The following is a 14,874-nucleotide window of genomic DNA, read 5'->3' on the forward strand; positions in this document are numbered from 1 at the left end:
GAACGATAAGTGTAATACTACAGACATGGGCATAGCGAACGATAAGTGTAATACTACAGACATGGGTATAGCGAACGATAAGTGTAATACTACAGACATGGGTATAGCGAACGATAAGTGTAATACTACAGACATGGGTATAGCGAACGATTAGTGTAAAACTACAGACATGGGCATAGCGAACGATAAGTGTAATACTACAGACATGGGCATAGCGAACGATACGTGTAATACTACAGACATGGGCATAGCGAACGATAAGTGTAATACTACAGACATGGGTATAGCGAACGATAAGTATAATACTACAGACATGGGTATAGCGAACGATAAGTGTAATACTACAGACATGGGCATAGCGAACGATAAGTGTAATATACACACCGTAAGAAAGGGACAAAAGAAGAAAAATTAACCCAAAAATAGTAAAAACCGTCTCTTTTGTCGTAAATACTACAGACATGGGCATAGCAAACGATACGTGTAATACTACAGACATGGGCATATATACCGAACGATAAGTGTAATACTACAGACATGGGCATACCGAACGATAAGTGTAATACTACAGACATGGGCATAAGGAACGATTAGTGTAATACTACAGACATGGGCATAGAGAACAATAAGTGTAATACTACAGACATGGGCATAGCGAACGATACGTGTAATACTACAGACATGGGCATAGCGAACGATAAGTATAATACTACAGACATGGGTATAGCGAACGATAAGTGTAATACTACAGACATGGGCATAGCGAACGATAAGTGTAATATACACACCGTAAGAAAGGGACAAAGGAAGAAAAATTAACCCAAAAATCGTAAAAACCGTCTCTTTTGTCGTAAATGTTTGTATAACTTTTCCCACATGAATATACAAGTTGCCCCAAACATTAAAAACATATTATTATTATTACAATAGTCGTTCAGATTTGCGGCAGCTACCCTGTAGAAAAATCTTCCGGATCATCCGAGTCAGGATGGGAAATAGTTTTTTTTTTGCATTTCAAAATCTTGATTCTGTCCTTGAATGGTCAGTTAGCCGAAGTGTAACTGGTTCATGTTGTCAGTTTGTAATAATTTTGTCAGCTCTGCAACTCTTATCTATTTATTCATAAATTATAAATTGCTTATCAATGATTTTATTAATTCATTAGTTTAGCTAGTATGACAGGTTTTAGCTTTCTAGAGCCTATAATGGTTTACTTTTATAAATTTTTACTTGGATGGAGAGTTGTCTCATTGGCACTCATACCACATCTTCTTATATCTAGCTTATTTTAAACTTTTGATTTTTTACACGCGCTCGGATGTTCCAGGCCGTGAGATGTCCGCAATAGAGGTCTAGCCACCGTGATGGATGCTGTTGATTTGTTACAGTTCCGTGTAAATTTTAAGAAAGTTTGCTATAAATCTTTTTATATAGTTCATGGATGTATTCAGCTGTTTGTTTTATATGTGCATGATGCTTTGTCACGTTTATTTTGTGTTTGTATACGTTTTTATCAAGATTTGGTACCGTCGAAAAAGCTCATCAAAGCTTTAATGTACTATGTTGAATTCAAATAAGGATTTATCTGTCTATGTCTATTGCGGCATCGAAGGACAAAGAATTGAACCAAATGTATATACAATTAAAACCGATCCGTGATGTCTCCTGAGACTGAGACTACTATAATTGTGTTATGTATGGCAAGCCGTTTTTATATTTTTCCAATTTTCGAGATATTGTATATCTCTTTTTAACTAATAAGATATCTTATAAACTATACAAGATATCTCATAAATCAATTAATCAAAATATATTCTTTAAAAAGATAAAAGATATAGGATAACTTGTAAAATGTACAGATTAGAGAATATGGTAAAAAAAAAACACGGAATAAAGAGCAAAAAAATAAAAAAATAAATAAAGAATAGAGAACAGTAGGCAAAAATAATAAAGTATAGAGAATAATGGGTTTCAAAAATATAAAGAATAGAGAATAATGGTTAAAACAAGTTGCTTTCTTTAAAAAAAGAAATGCAATCGTAAACCCAAATGCTTGTTTGGCATTAAATATCAGATAATTGTTTAATAAAGATGTATAAGAACTAGAAACTGACATTGATTGTTTACTTAATGTAACTTTTGTTCAATGTGGAGTGAAATATTCTTGTTAAAGGAATCATTTGTTTATCTCCTCTCTCCCTAAAGACAACATGCTAAGTCACCCACTGGATGTTCCATTCTAAGGTGCTGGTTTTTTTTTTAGAAAAGAGTTAGTTTTCAGGCTAAAGTTCAAATGCAAATGTGAAGAAATTTAATCAATGAATCATGATTATTTGTTTTTGTAGCCAGTTTGAAAATAGTTAAAAATTCTAAGCTGCACACTTTTTTTTTTACATATATATATATATATATATATATATATATATATATATATATATATATATATATATATATATATATATATATATAATGATTTATATTTATATACATATAACTACTCTAAATATCATAACAACAATGTTAAATCTGCAAATTGCGGAAGCAAATTTTAGTTTTTTCCTCGCCGAAATACTTATAGATAATTACATTTAATGTTTTCTTTTTTTAATATTGGTGTTGTTTTGTTGTTTGGTCATTGGCTATCATATTCACGATATTGTTGATCAATTTATAAATACCATGCACGTGCAAAAAACTCAAACCAAGTTTTTTGAGTGAAACAGTATGAAACCGGAACTTTATACTTTTTCAAACAAATCTCACTTTTTTATTTCTAGCTTGTCCTTTTGTAAATAAGCCCAAATAAAAAGATGCTGTAGCTTTGTTGTTTTAAACGACTGTGTGATAGAAACTGAGAAGGAAGCAGGAATGAAAAGGCCAATGCAGTATACATGTAGTTCATGTCCAGTACGCAATTTAAAAAAAAAATGTTGTTTTTGCAACCGCCTGTCCTTTGAATAAGGATATTGATTTTCATTTTAAGATAAATAATTTGTACTAAGCTGGGTTTTTTTATGTGTGTTTTTATTTTGCTTATAACATTCCGTTCTATTTTTTCGCCAAACACGCCTTGGGCCTCTGTCAACTAGACCCTCTAACTTGACTTATGAATACAGATTGCCGCAACTCCGGCCGATCCTTGTAAATGATTTGACGGAATTCCCAAAACTTCATCTATAAGACTTATAAGACACAAAGCTGTGCACCTGCTACATTATGTTTTAACTAGGTTTATTTGGGGAGGGGTTTCACATGATAAAAACACAAGAATGGATTTTTCCATTTGTAACTATATTTTTTGGAGAGGGTAGACGACACAGGTCAGTGTCCCTTTGAAAACTCACCACTCAATTAACTACCTATTACGCAGGTGGTCATAGAAAAGAACAGATGTATTCCGAAAAGACTTCCGGTGTTCCGAAAGACTACGGAGGTCGTCCAATATATACTGCGTAAACCCTCAGGGGTTTACGCAAAAAAAAGAATAGAGAAAAATGGCTTAAGAAATTAAAGAATATAGAAACAAAGGACCCCAACCAGACTCTCATATAAGTTTTTATTCACTTTTGAAGTTTTTATAATCCTTTCCAAAGTAAAGAACTGGCAAAATAACAAATTCATCATATTGCCGGCGCCGACGAAATAGTCATTTCTATAGAAATATGCTATTTTGCCGGCTTTATTTAAGATATTTTAATCAGAGCCGGGAAAATAGCATATTTTCTATTTTGCCGGCGCCGACAAAATAGCTTCTATCTATTCTTTAATTTCTTAGCCCATTTTCGCTATTCTTTATTTTTTGGTCCATTATTCTCTATTCTTATTTTTTATTGTCTCTTTATTCTGCACGTTTTGTATGTTTTTTCTCTAATCCATAAACCCCATCAAGACCCTCATATGCGTTTAATAAAAATCTCACGCTTGTCTGCAGTCTTTTCGGATTTTTGTCACCTACTTTGACTCTAAGTTTATTATGTGACCATTTTCACTGGTTCCTTGTCAGAAACAAGTATGATTACCGTTAGCAGCATTAGAGGTTAGAACCAGTACAACTGCAAAGCATGGACGAGAGAAAAAGCAAAACATTATTTATTAGAAATTTACCATTTAGTACGAACAATGAAAGTTTAGAGAAAACGTTTAGTGATATTGGACCGCTCAAGCAATGTTTTGTTGTGAAAAACAAAGGTGATTATTATAAAGAATGCATATATATACACAAGTGTTTTAGCTACAGGGTTTTGAAGAGGATGGTACTAAACTATTTATCAATATAGACATATGGTCTGCGTAAGATTATTTTAGATATCTGTTGATGGTTTTGTTAAATATTATCAAACTTCTTGCCTCATTAATTCGAGTTGTCTTCTTTATATCTTACACAATTAAATAAATTTATGATGCATCAATAGTCATACCAGTTTAAATTTATCTCTATCTGTAAAATTAACATGATTAAATTATACGCTATTATGTCGATTTGGTCCATATTTAAAGTCAAATTGGCCCCAATTTAAAAAAAAATATTTATAAGGAATAAAAAAATAAAAACATCTACTTGAATTGTAGAATACATGTATAAATGTAAATGAATTGTATAATAATATAAATGGTGGATGATGAAAAATTGTGTTGCAGCATATTTTAATATATATAATTTTCATTAGATGAGACATAGGAATATTTTTAAAATATTTATATTAAGATTTCATATCAAAATATATTATCAGGCCTCACGCTAGCAGGCGGCTGGGGCGATAAAGTCGCTTTCCCGGCCGTCAAAAGCGATATCTTATCCCACTGTTGTTCACCATACTCTCTTTCAGTCGCTTTCGTCTTCTGCAATTTTTAATTTTTACCAAGTCGATGAAACAGCAATTTTTCATTTATATTAAAGTAAAGAAATTCAGACACAAACGATTATTTTCTTTAGAAAATTGGTTAAAGCATTGACTTTACAGTATGTTGCATGTTATATTATAAAAAAGAACTTTTTATCACTTCCAGTACTTGTTAGAAAATGAAGAGCGTACATCAAATCATTCTAACTTTCAGCAAAATAAGTTTGTTACTTCATTAGAATGTGTTGAAAGTTGCCTTCAGTAAATGTTTAATCCATTTATTGCATTAAAAACGTCATATTCCTTTCCAAATAGCTTGTCAAACATCGTTTATTTTTGTAAATTTTCTTTGTCCGCCATTGAAATATGTGTCCGAACTACGGATCGGAGGCGGGATTCATCTGAAACGGACCAGCTATGACCGAAATCCGTATTTTTACGATAATAACCACGGATGCATGAATGACACAGCTGACAGAAGATTATTGATCCAAAAGGAAAAATTATGCATTCCACATGCATTAACAAACTTTTAGTTAGATCTACTTGATTAATGGATATATTTCCATGTACATTTTGTATATGCATTGTTTGAATTTATTGATTAAAGCTGCTTAACTCTAGGACTATTACTCTAATATCAATAAATTATGGCCCAGCTAAACTTTGTTAAATTTATACATCTTTTTAATTAGAAACACTGAATTTCATAAACATGATAAACAGAACAGTTTTTTAATTGAATTGTAATTGATATATTATACTTTCTTTTCCTTTTTGATCACAAAAAATCTTTTTAGTGCTAGATATTTAGTTGGTATTTTCTCACATGAGGACTAATATAATTGTACAATTAAATATGATAAACTTTAACAACTTTGAATTTGAACTGTTACTTTAATTGTATACTCAGATATGGATTGAACAATATAAAAAGAAAATAAGATACATATGGCCCTTAATACTATAGTAACAAGAGTGCACACTCTGAAATGTCTCGCCTTCTTTACTAACCATTGCTTTTATGTTGATGGTCCTAAATACAAAGCTTTACTACAAGTAACACATAAACTTAACATGATCCAAGAAAACGAGGTCAAGGTAGGATAAACCAAACGAGAAATACATGTACACCTTACAATCATTCAATAAACCAAACATAGTTGACATATTGCTTATTGTTTCTAAGAAACAGTCTTAAACAAGAAAACTTAACATTGACCAATGAACCATGAAAATGAGGTCAAGGTCAGATGAACCATGCCAGACAGACATGTACACCTTACAATCAATTTAGGCATTAAATATAGTTGACCTACAAATGTATTGCTTATAGTATCTAAAAAACAAACTTAACCATGAAAACTTAACATTGACCAATGAACCATGAAAATGAGGTCAAGGTCAGATGATACCTGCCAGACAGACATATGCATATACACCTTACAATCCTTCCAGACATCAAATATAGTTGATCTATTGCTTATAGTTGAAGAAAAACAGACCAAAACACAAAAACTTAACACTGAAAAATGAACCGTGAAAATGAGGTCAAGGTCAAATAAAACCTGTGAGACTGACATGTACATCATAAAATATTTCAATACACCATTTATAGTTGACCTATTGCATATAGTATTAGAAAAAAAGACCAAAACTCAAAAACTTAACTTTGACCACTGAACCATGAAAATGAGGTCAAGGTCAGATGACACCTACCAGTTGGACATGTACACCTTACAATCATTCCATATACCAAATATAGTAGACCTACTGCTTATAGTATCTGATATATGGACTTGACCACAAAAACTCCAAAATCCATGAAATGAGGTCGAGGTCAAATGAAAACTGTCTGACAAGCATGAGGACGTACGCACATACTAAATATAGTTATCCTATTACTCATAATAAGAAAGAAATTAACATTACAAAAAATGTTGACTTTTTTCTCAAGTAGTCACTGAACCATGAAAATGAAGTCAAGGACAATGGACATAAGACAGACGGAAACTTCGTAACATAAGGCATCTATATACAAAGTATGAAGCATCCAGGTCTTCTAGCTTCTAAAATATAAAGCGTTTAAGAAGTTAGCTAACGCCGTCGCCGCCACCGCCTGATCACTATCTCTATGTCGAGTTTTCTGCGACAAAAGTCGCAGGCTCGACAAAAACCAGACATTGTAGCGCACGAGCAAATGAGCTCTTCTCTTTCAAATCTCACCACTTCTCCCTATCAGTTTCAAAAAGAGAAGTCACTTCTCCCTGTGATTCTGAAGTAGTGTGAGCCCTGTATTATTATTTTGATATAAAATATTTGAATTCAAATCTATTTATCACCTTAATAAGTACGGATGATTATGCAGTATAATAATTTTGATTATTTTTCTATTATATTTGATTGAATTAAGTGATTATGACCGGTACATGTTACTTTGTATCATGATCCTCCGATAATTGATAAATAAACAAACCAATTATACACATTGATTTCATTTGAACAAGTCATTACGATGATTACATAATTATATGTTCCATTGGACTGTAATCATCTCCTTACATGTATATATTAAATGTGTGAATTAAGTAAAAACTATATAACTCCAAGTTATCATAGAAAATAACTTCATATTTACATGCTGATGATCTGACCTCACAATCACTCCTTTTCATATCGATTTAAAATAAATCCTCTGAACGTTCCTCTAATATTAGGTATATTTCACTTATTATTTCATTAATCTGACATCAATACTTAAAATATTCCTCCGATCATTGGCGAAATTTAAAAAAAAATTATCATGTGCAATTTCCTTTTACCCTGTTACAAATATGTCGCTTAATTATCTGATTTTTTAAAATGATTATTAATTTTTTTTACTATGCAGTCAGGGATATAACTCTATAGGGTTATTACAGAAAATATCTTGCATGTGTTATTACAGATATTTTTATGAGTTGTCTACTCTTTAATCCTTAAATTTTCTAAATCTGTAACATATGTTTGTTATTTGTAAAATAAATCATCAACCTTTTAACTTTTAGTGGACACTAGGGAACTCTTGAAACTTTGTGCAGAAACTAAATGCATAGCCTTGATAACTAATTTTTGAATTAAATTAATACATTTATCATTAACCATGGTAAATCAATGAGACAAGGCTTTTAAGTGATAATCTTAACTGTAATAACAAGGCTTAGTTATTAAAGGCTTGTAACTTATTATATGAGGCACTTGAGAATTACTGGGAAGCTTGCGCAGAACCTCATTACATGCTCTGATCATTATTTCTTACAACGAATTAAAATATATTGTAATTAAACATGATGTATGTCTGAGCAAATGCTTTGGAGTGATAAAGAGAAGCTGTAATAACACCCTTTAGTTATTACAGGCATATTTTTTCTGTAATAACATAGGTGTACTATGCATTATTGGCAAAATATGAACTGCTATATCTTTCTATAGTTAAGTATACATAAAGACAACAGTAATATCAATAAAACTTGTATACATTTAAACAAAACTAATGATGTATATATTGTCCCTTTGAAACATGTAACATACATATGTTATCACAGGTCTTTGATTTTTTAGTCCACAACAACAAATGTATGTTATTTTTCTCTAATAACCCTATAGAGTTATATCCTTGACTGCTATGGGGCTGAATCGACTTAGGACGGATCAGATCGACTTGGGGCCGGAACGACCTGATACCAATTGTACCAGTTACCATCAGAAATTCACAGTTTTCCATCAGTATTGTCAATCCTGAACTCTTGTTTGGAAATATTGTTGTAACATATGAAGAGTTGCCAAAAATAAGTTAAACACCATGGATTCAGTCATGTATAACATGTTACTTTTATTATTTAATTCTTCCCTTAGTTTATTTATTTTGTATTTACATTGTGTCATAGGTCAAATTTATTTGTTCAGTGTATGTTCAATGGTGTTAATATGTCCTTTGATTGAGTTAAGCTATTTCAGTTGATATTTTATAGTGTGTCTTTCTATGTTGTGATGTTACACTATTGTTTCAGAAAAAGGGTGAACGTTTTGTACCATTAAAACATTTGTTTGCACCTGTCCTAAGTCAGGAATCTGATGTTCAGTAGTTGTCGTTTGTTGATGTGGTTCATAAGTGTTTCTCGTTTTTTATATAGATTAGACCGTTGGTTTTCCCGTTTGAATGGTTTTACACTAGTAATTTTTTGGGGCCCTTTATAGCTTACTGTTCGGTGTGGGCAATGGTTTACTTTTATAAATTTTGATTTGGATGGAGAGTTGTCTCATTGGCACTCATACCACATCTTCTTATATCTATGTAACTTTTCTTATTACAATGTAGCAACGAAAAAATAAAAAAAAAACATTAAAAAAGTGGTGATTTTTGCATGATATTTTGTAAGTAAGAGGACTAGTTACCGTCACTTATGAATCTAGTCACTAAAGGATAAAATTTCCATTTGATATGGACATTAATGTTGTATCTTGCAACTGTGCAGCAAGAAGAGAACAACTTGATGGTGCACCAAATGAACCAAACACATCACAATTCCAGCCATTAATTTTGAAAGTCTCCTTTCTGCTCTAAATTTGAACTTTAACTACTTGCAATTTCACTGTATTGAAAAGGAGAACATTTCAATTTTGAAATTTATTTATCTTTTGGCATGAGAAGAAAAGCGTGGTTAAATTCAGGAGCTGGTTGACAAACTCTATGAAAGGGATATCACAAATTACAAATGGAAAAATTACTGAATTTTTCGTTTCCGTTCTCTAACTTAAGTTTGCCTCAACCAAATGTTATGAAACTTATACACAATGCTTAAATTACCACAAAATCAGATCAAATATGAATTTGGGTAGCGTCACTTTTATCGTCCTTGAGTTATGTCCCTATATAATGTTATATACAAGTGGGGGCATCATTGGACATGGACACATTCCTCATTTATTTCTAGAGAATCTTCTGAACATGAATTCAGGCTGGTAATGATCTATGTTAATACTGTCGACGATCAAATTAAATAAATACAACGGCGACTTTGAACATCCTTGGATATAACATTTAAAACTATTCAATCAGAAAACTGACCGTCTGTTAAAGTTATCATTTTACGATGATATTTATTTGAGGATGTTGCGTAATCACTCAGCTGATTTGTTTTATTTTTATTTATTACGAGTCAATCAATTTGTACTATTTGGTGGGAAATAACGGTAGATTTATTATATTCATTGCATAAAAATTGAAATATAAAAGGTAGAAAGACAGCTGATGGATAATGTGATTGCAAACGTACGACACTCGACCAGCTGTGATCAGCAGTGGATTTTTTTTCACGACAATTTCGTTGATAGGGAAGATATCTTTAAAAAATGATAGAAATTAGCTCTGCATCGGTTAATTGATATGTGATTGACAGATATTTTCATTTATAGGCTTACAATCTTTAACGAGAATCTCAATTTACAACTACATGTAACATGATGTCCTGGACATTCAATAATGTTTTAAAAAATAATGACAAGTGGTGATATAAATTAAATTCCCAGTCATGTGAAATTCATCGGGTAAACTGGGAGTCATATTTTTCTGGACATTTAAAAATAAATTGAGGCAGAGGCACATGAATTTAATGCATCATAATATTACTAGGCTACTCCCTCATGTCCCAAGCAACAAATTTTATTTAAACTTAAATTTAAGTTGACAGTACAAATGGTATCAATGAATAAATAACAACTATATTGTCTAAACCTTTTTATTAAGAACTTTCTATATATACATTTTGTACAATAACATGAAAAAACTGTATATTTTTTATTGCATATAAAACAATTTCCTAAGTAATAAGCACGAGAACACTATGCAACCGAAACGGTAATGGAATCTCACTTCTCCAAGAAATTGACCACTTCTCCCTTCTCTCTCATGGAAGGAGAAGTCACTTCTCCCTCTCCAAAATCCTAAATTAGGCCCTGTGTTTATAGCTTATACATTGTATGTTAGTAAGTTCGAAATTTGTATCATATAGTTAATAATTTGACACAGAATAATGATTGTGTATGTAAAAATTTTAAAGTTGCTTTTTCGTTTACCAACCATGAAAAATCACATATTTTGTTATAATATACATGTACAATTGCAGTCAATTTTTCTGAAAAAATAACTACTTTTGCCAACTGACAATTCAGTGTCTTGGTTTGATTCAGTAGTGTCATGGTTTAGTTCATGTTTGACACGATGATTCTCATCGTGTATGAAGGAAAAGCATTAATGAAAGTAAACATAGATTGATATACAGTAACAAATGACAGCCACTGCACTCCAGGTTATCTTTATATAAAGTGTATCTTGGAATTTAAATTATTTTTTTTTAATAATTTTTAATATGTACAATTTTTGTCTTGCCTTGACAGAGTAAAAAAGCGAGAAATAGGTATGCTGTTTCCGATGTCGGTGTATTAGTTTGTGATTAGGTCCAGTTTATAGTGAACCACTAGTGGTAGGTCAATGATATTTGGTATGCAGCTGTATTAGCATTGGCATATCTCATTTCCATGGAGATTATTTGGCTCCGCCCCTCAGTCATGGTCTATTGACTTTGAAACTTTTGCTTAGTTTACATGTATTAGTTTGTGATTAGATCAGTTTCAGATGAACCGCTAATGTTAAGTCAGTTGACAGGAAATTATTTGGCCCTGCTCCCTCAGTCATGGTCTATTGACTTTGAAACTTTTGCTTAATTTACATGTATTAGTTTGTGATTAGGTTAGTTTATGGGGAAACACTAGTGGTAGGTCAATGATATTTAGTATGCAGTTGTATAAGCATTGGCATATCTCATTTCCATGGAGATAATTTGGCCCCACGCCCTTAGTCAGGGTCTATTCACTTGAATGTTTGGCATAGTTTACATGTTAAAGTTTGTGATTAGATCAGTTTAAGGGGAACCACTAATGTTAAGTCAATGATATTTGGTATGCAGATGTATTGGCATTTGCAAGTCTCATTTCCATGGAGATGATATGGCCCCCCCCCCCCCCCCCCCCTCATCATGGTTTACTGACCTTGAAACTGTTACATAGTTGACTAGTTTAACTTAGTAGTTAAAGTTTGTTTAAATAATGCCATTTTAATTTCAACATTTGCATTATACTATCAAAGTTACAAAATGCGAGACATATCTCTGTCAACAGTTTACTGTGGATTCATTTATTTTCGTGGATACCAATTTTCGTGGATTGAGGAAAACTTGCATTTTCGTGGATATCTAATTTCGTTGTTTTGGCAAAGTCTGCATACATTCCTTTAGAAAATGTGTAATTCGTTGAACATTTAAATTCGTGGTTGCCCTGTACCCACGAAATCCACGAAAATTGATATCCAACGAATATTAATGAAACCGCAGTATTAAAAACTTTATATATGAAAGTTATAGACATAAAGAAATTCCCATGTGCCACCCTACACTATTGTACACTAACTATTCATCTTTGTTTTCAAAATCAATAAGCAATCCTTAGAAAAGAAAAATAGTAAACCTATGTTTTAACATACAAAATACCCCCAAAACAACCTTTTCAGGATAATTTTTGGAGACAAAGATCTTAGAATCTATTGGTCCATATGTCTTACAACATGTACAAGGATAATTGATAAACTTTAGTTATTAGAAGAATCTTGATTTGGTACTTTCTTCTGTCATGTCTGTACTAAAAATGAAAACATAAAACATGAAACCAGGAACATTATTTGATTCAAATATTACATTGCAATTTAAACAAAATTGTTATGTAAATTAAGGGACCTACAATCATTGACTCACATTAGCTCATTTTATCCACTGAAAAATACTGTTTTTTCGTAAGAACTGCATTAAATGCAACTGTCTGCAATAGTGCTATGTCAAGGTCCATACCATACCTAAATATGATTTGAAAATGTTCAAACTACTCTTCCAAGTTCCAATCTTACTAGCATTGTTTTCGATCACTTTGATATACATGAAATCATTACCAATCTATTAAAAAAAACCTTCTTTATACATGTATTTCTTGTAATGTTATCAAACAAAAACAACAAAGAAAGGGTAGACAAGACAGTATGTTATTATTCTTTTTTTTTACAAAGATTTGAAAAAGTTAATTAACACAGCAGCTTTCCTTAGCTTTTTATTGATTTTTTTTACTGTAGTGAGGTCTAGAACTTTTTTTCTTCATTATAACACCTACATATTATGTTCATATAAAGACATGAATATATATGTATATCATATTTTATTAATAAAAGATTGTGTTCTAATTATAGACTGATTTTTTTTTATATATAAAACTGAGACACTGGCCTGTATTAACACAACTAAGGATTTTGACCCTGAGCATTTCTGAAGAAAATTTATTTATGAAATCTCATCAAACCCAGAAAATTCACTGTTTGTTCTTAAAAGAACTATAATACTGGTGAAAAGTCCATGAATTCCATGTTTAACATTTCAGTACTTTAAATTTAATGATTTAAAGATACAATAAGGAAAAATGATGTGAGAAATAATATGCAGAGGCCTCTTTTTGGAATAATTTCAATCAGGAGTTTGTTGACTATTGATTGAGGACAAAACTGCTGTAGAGAGATCTCCATAATTACTTCTTTTTACATTAACATGTACAAAGAAGTCCTCAATCAATAGTAAACAAACTTCTGATTGAAAATGGACAGTCTAACATGTAAACCCCAAAGTGCACTTTTCTTAGAATGACAAAGGCTTCATTTGAAAAAGTTGGATGATGCACTTTAATATTTCCATGTAGCCACATTTAGTGGCACTGAAAACAGAACATTTTATTAAGTACAATTAATCTACAATTTGAGCTTAGCCCAATTAACAATTTTTTTCGCTTTGATATTTACCATATCTGAAATTTCAGTTTCTGCAATATAATGCTTAAAAGTTCAGTCTAAAATTTATGAAGGCATAAGTCCAAAACACGGAGGAGTCTTACTGTGCATAAAATTTCAGCTTTTATCATGATTTTATGGGGAAATTATTTGTTTGCAGTAAAAGTAAAATAATTTTATAGTTTATTACATAATTATGTTCAGATGAACCTATTGATTATGTCTGCAATTTTAGATTGCAATTCAGAATGATAAATAAAAAACAAAAAAATTATAAAAATATGCAAAGGGAGATAATTTTGTATAGCTGGATAGAGATTGAGCTATATCATGTATATTTTCTCCAACAATAGATTTACAGGATCTTTTTACTTGTGTATTTTGCTACTGGTTATGAAGGAACCTCATGGACAATTAAATTGGCTTCTGAGGCTAAGCTGGGGCTAAGCTTGCTGTCAAAGGACAGTTGCATACAAGGCTTATCTGTCTATTGCAGTGGAAGTTGAGTGGATGATTGGAAGGCACTTTTCCCTCACATTCATCACCAAAAGAGATTTAATTCTAAATGCAAGCATATGGTATATTTAATGTTATCTATAAGATATTAATCATATATTGTTCCTGTTGACTTGGATTGTCATAAGAGCCTTTTTATGAAATACAATAGTCTTGGATAGTTACTGTTTCTAAAAGATAATCACAAGTAAATATGTACAAAACACTAACTCCTAGGGATATCATTATTAAATTCATCAACAATGCTAGGACTGACATAAATCTCAAGGGTCTCGCATTACTCTTGATTTATGCTAGGCATAATGTCTGACATAAATCTCAAGCGTCTGATATCACTCTTGATGGATGTCATGCATCATGTACAATATAAATCTCAAGGGTCTGACATAACTCTTGATTGATGCCAGGCGTAATGTCGGTTATAAATCTTGAGTCTGACATAACTTGATGACTGTCATGCATAATGTCAATCATAAATCTCAAGGGTCTGACATTTAACTCTTGATGGATGCCAGACGTAATGTCAGACATAAATCTCAAGTGTCTGACATAACTCTTGATGGATGCCAGGCATAATGTCTGACATAAATCTCAAGCATCTGA

General features: G+C 31.6%; 1 protein-coding gene across 1 annotated transcript in view; it reads left to right on the forward strand.

The window, feature by feature from the left end:
• The first annotated feature begins 4,020 nt into the window (after window positions 1–4,020).
• Window positions 4,021–14,874, forward strand: part of LOC127725570 (RNA-binding protein 28-like) — a 45,087-nt gene continuing 34,233 nt past the window's right edge. The window contains exon 1 of the mRNA XM_052232627.1: window positions 4,021–4,188. Coding sequence (XP_052088587.1) covers window positions 4,062–4,188 — 127 coding nt within the window. The 5' untranslated portion in view covers window positions 4,021–4,061. The remainder of the gene's footprint in view (window positions 4,189–14,874) is intronic.

The sequence above is a fragment of the Mytilus californianus genome, unplaced genomic scaffold (assembly GCF_021869535.1).
Source record: "Mytilus californianus isolate M0D057914Y unplaced genomic scaffold, xbMytCali1.0.p SCAF_15, whole genome shotgun sequence".
NCBI lineage: Eukaryota > Metazoa > Mollusca > Bivalvia > Mytilida > Mytilidae > Mytilus > Mytilus californianus.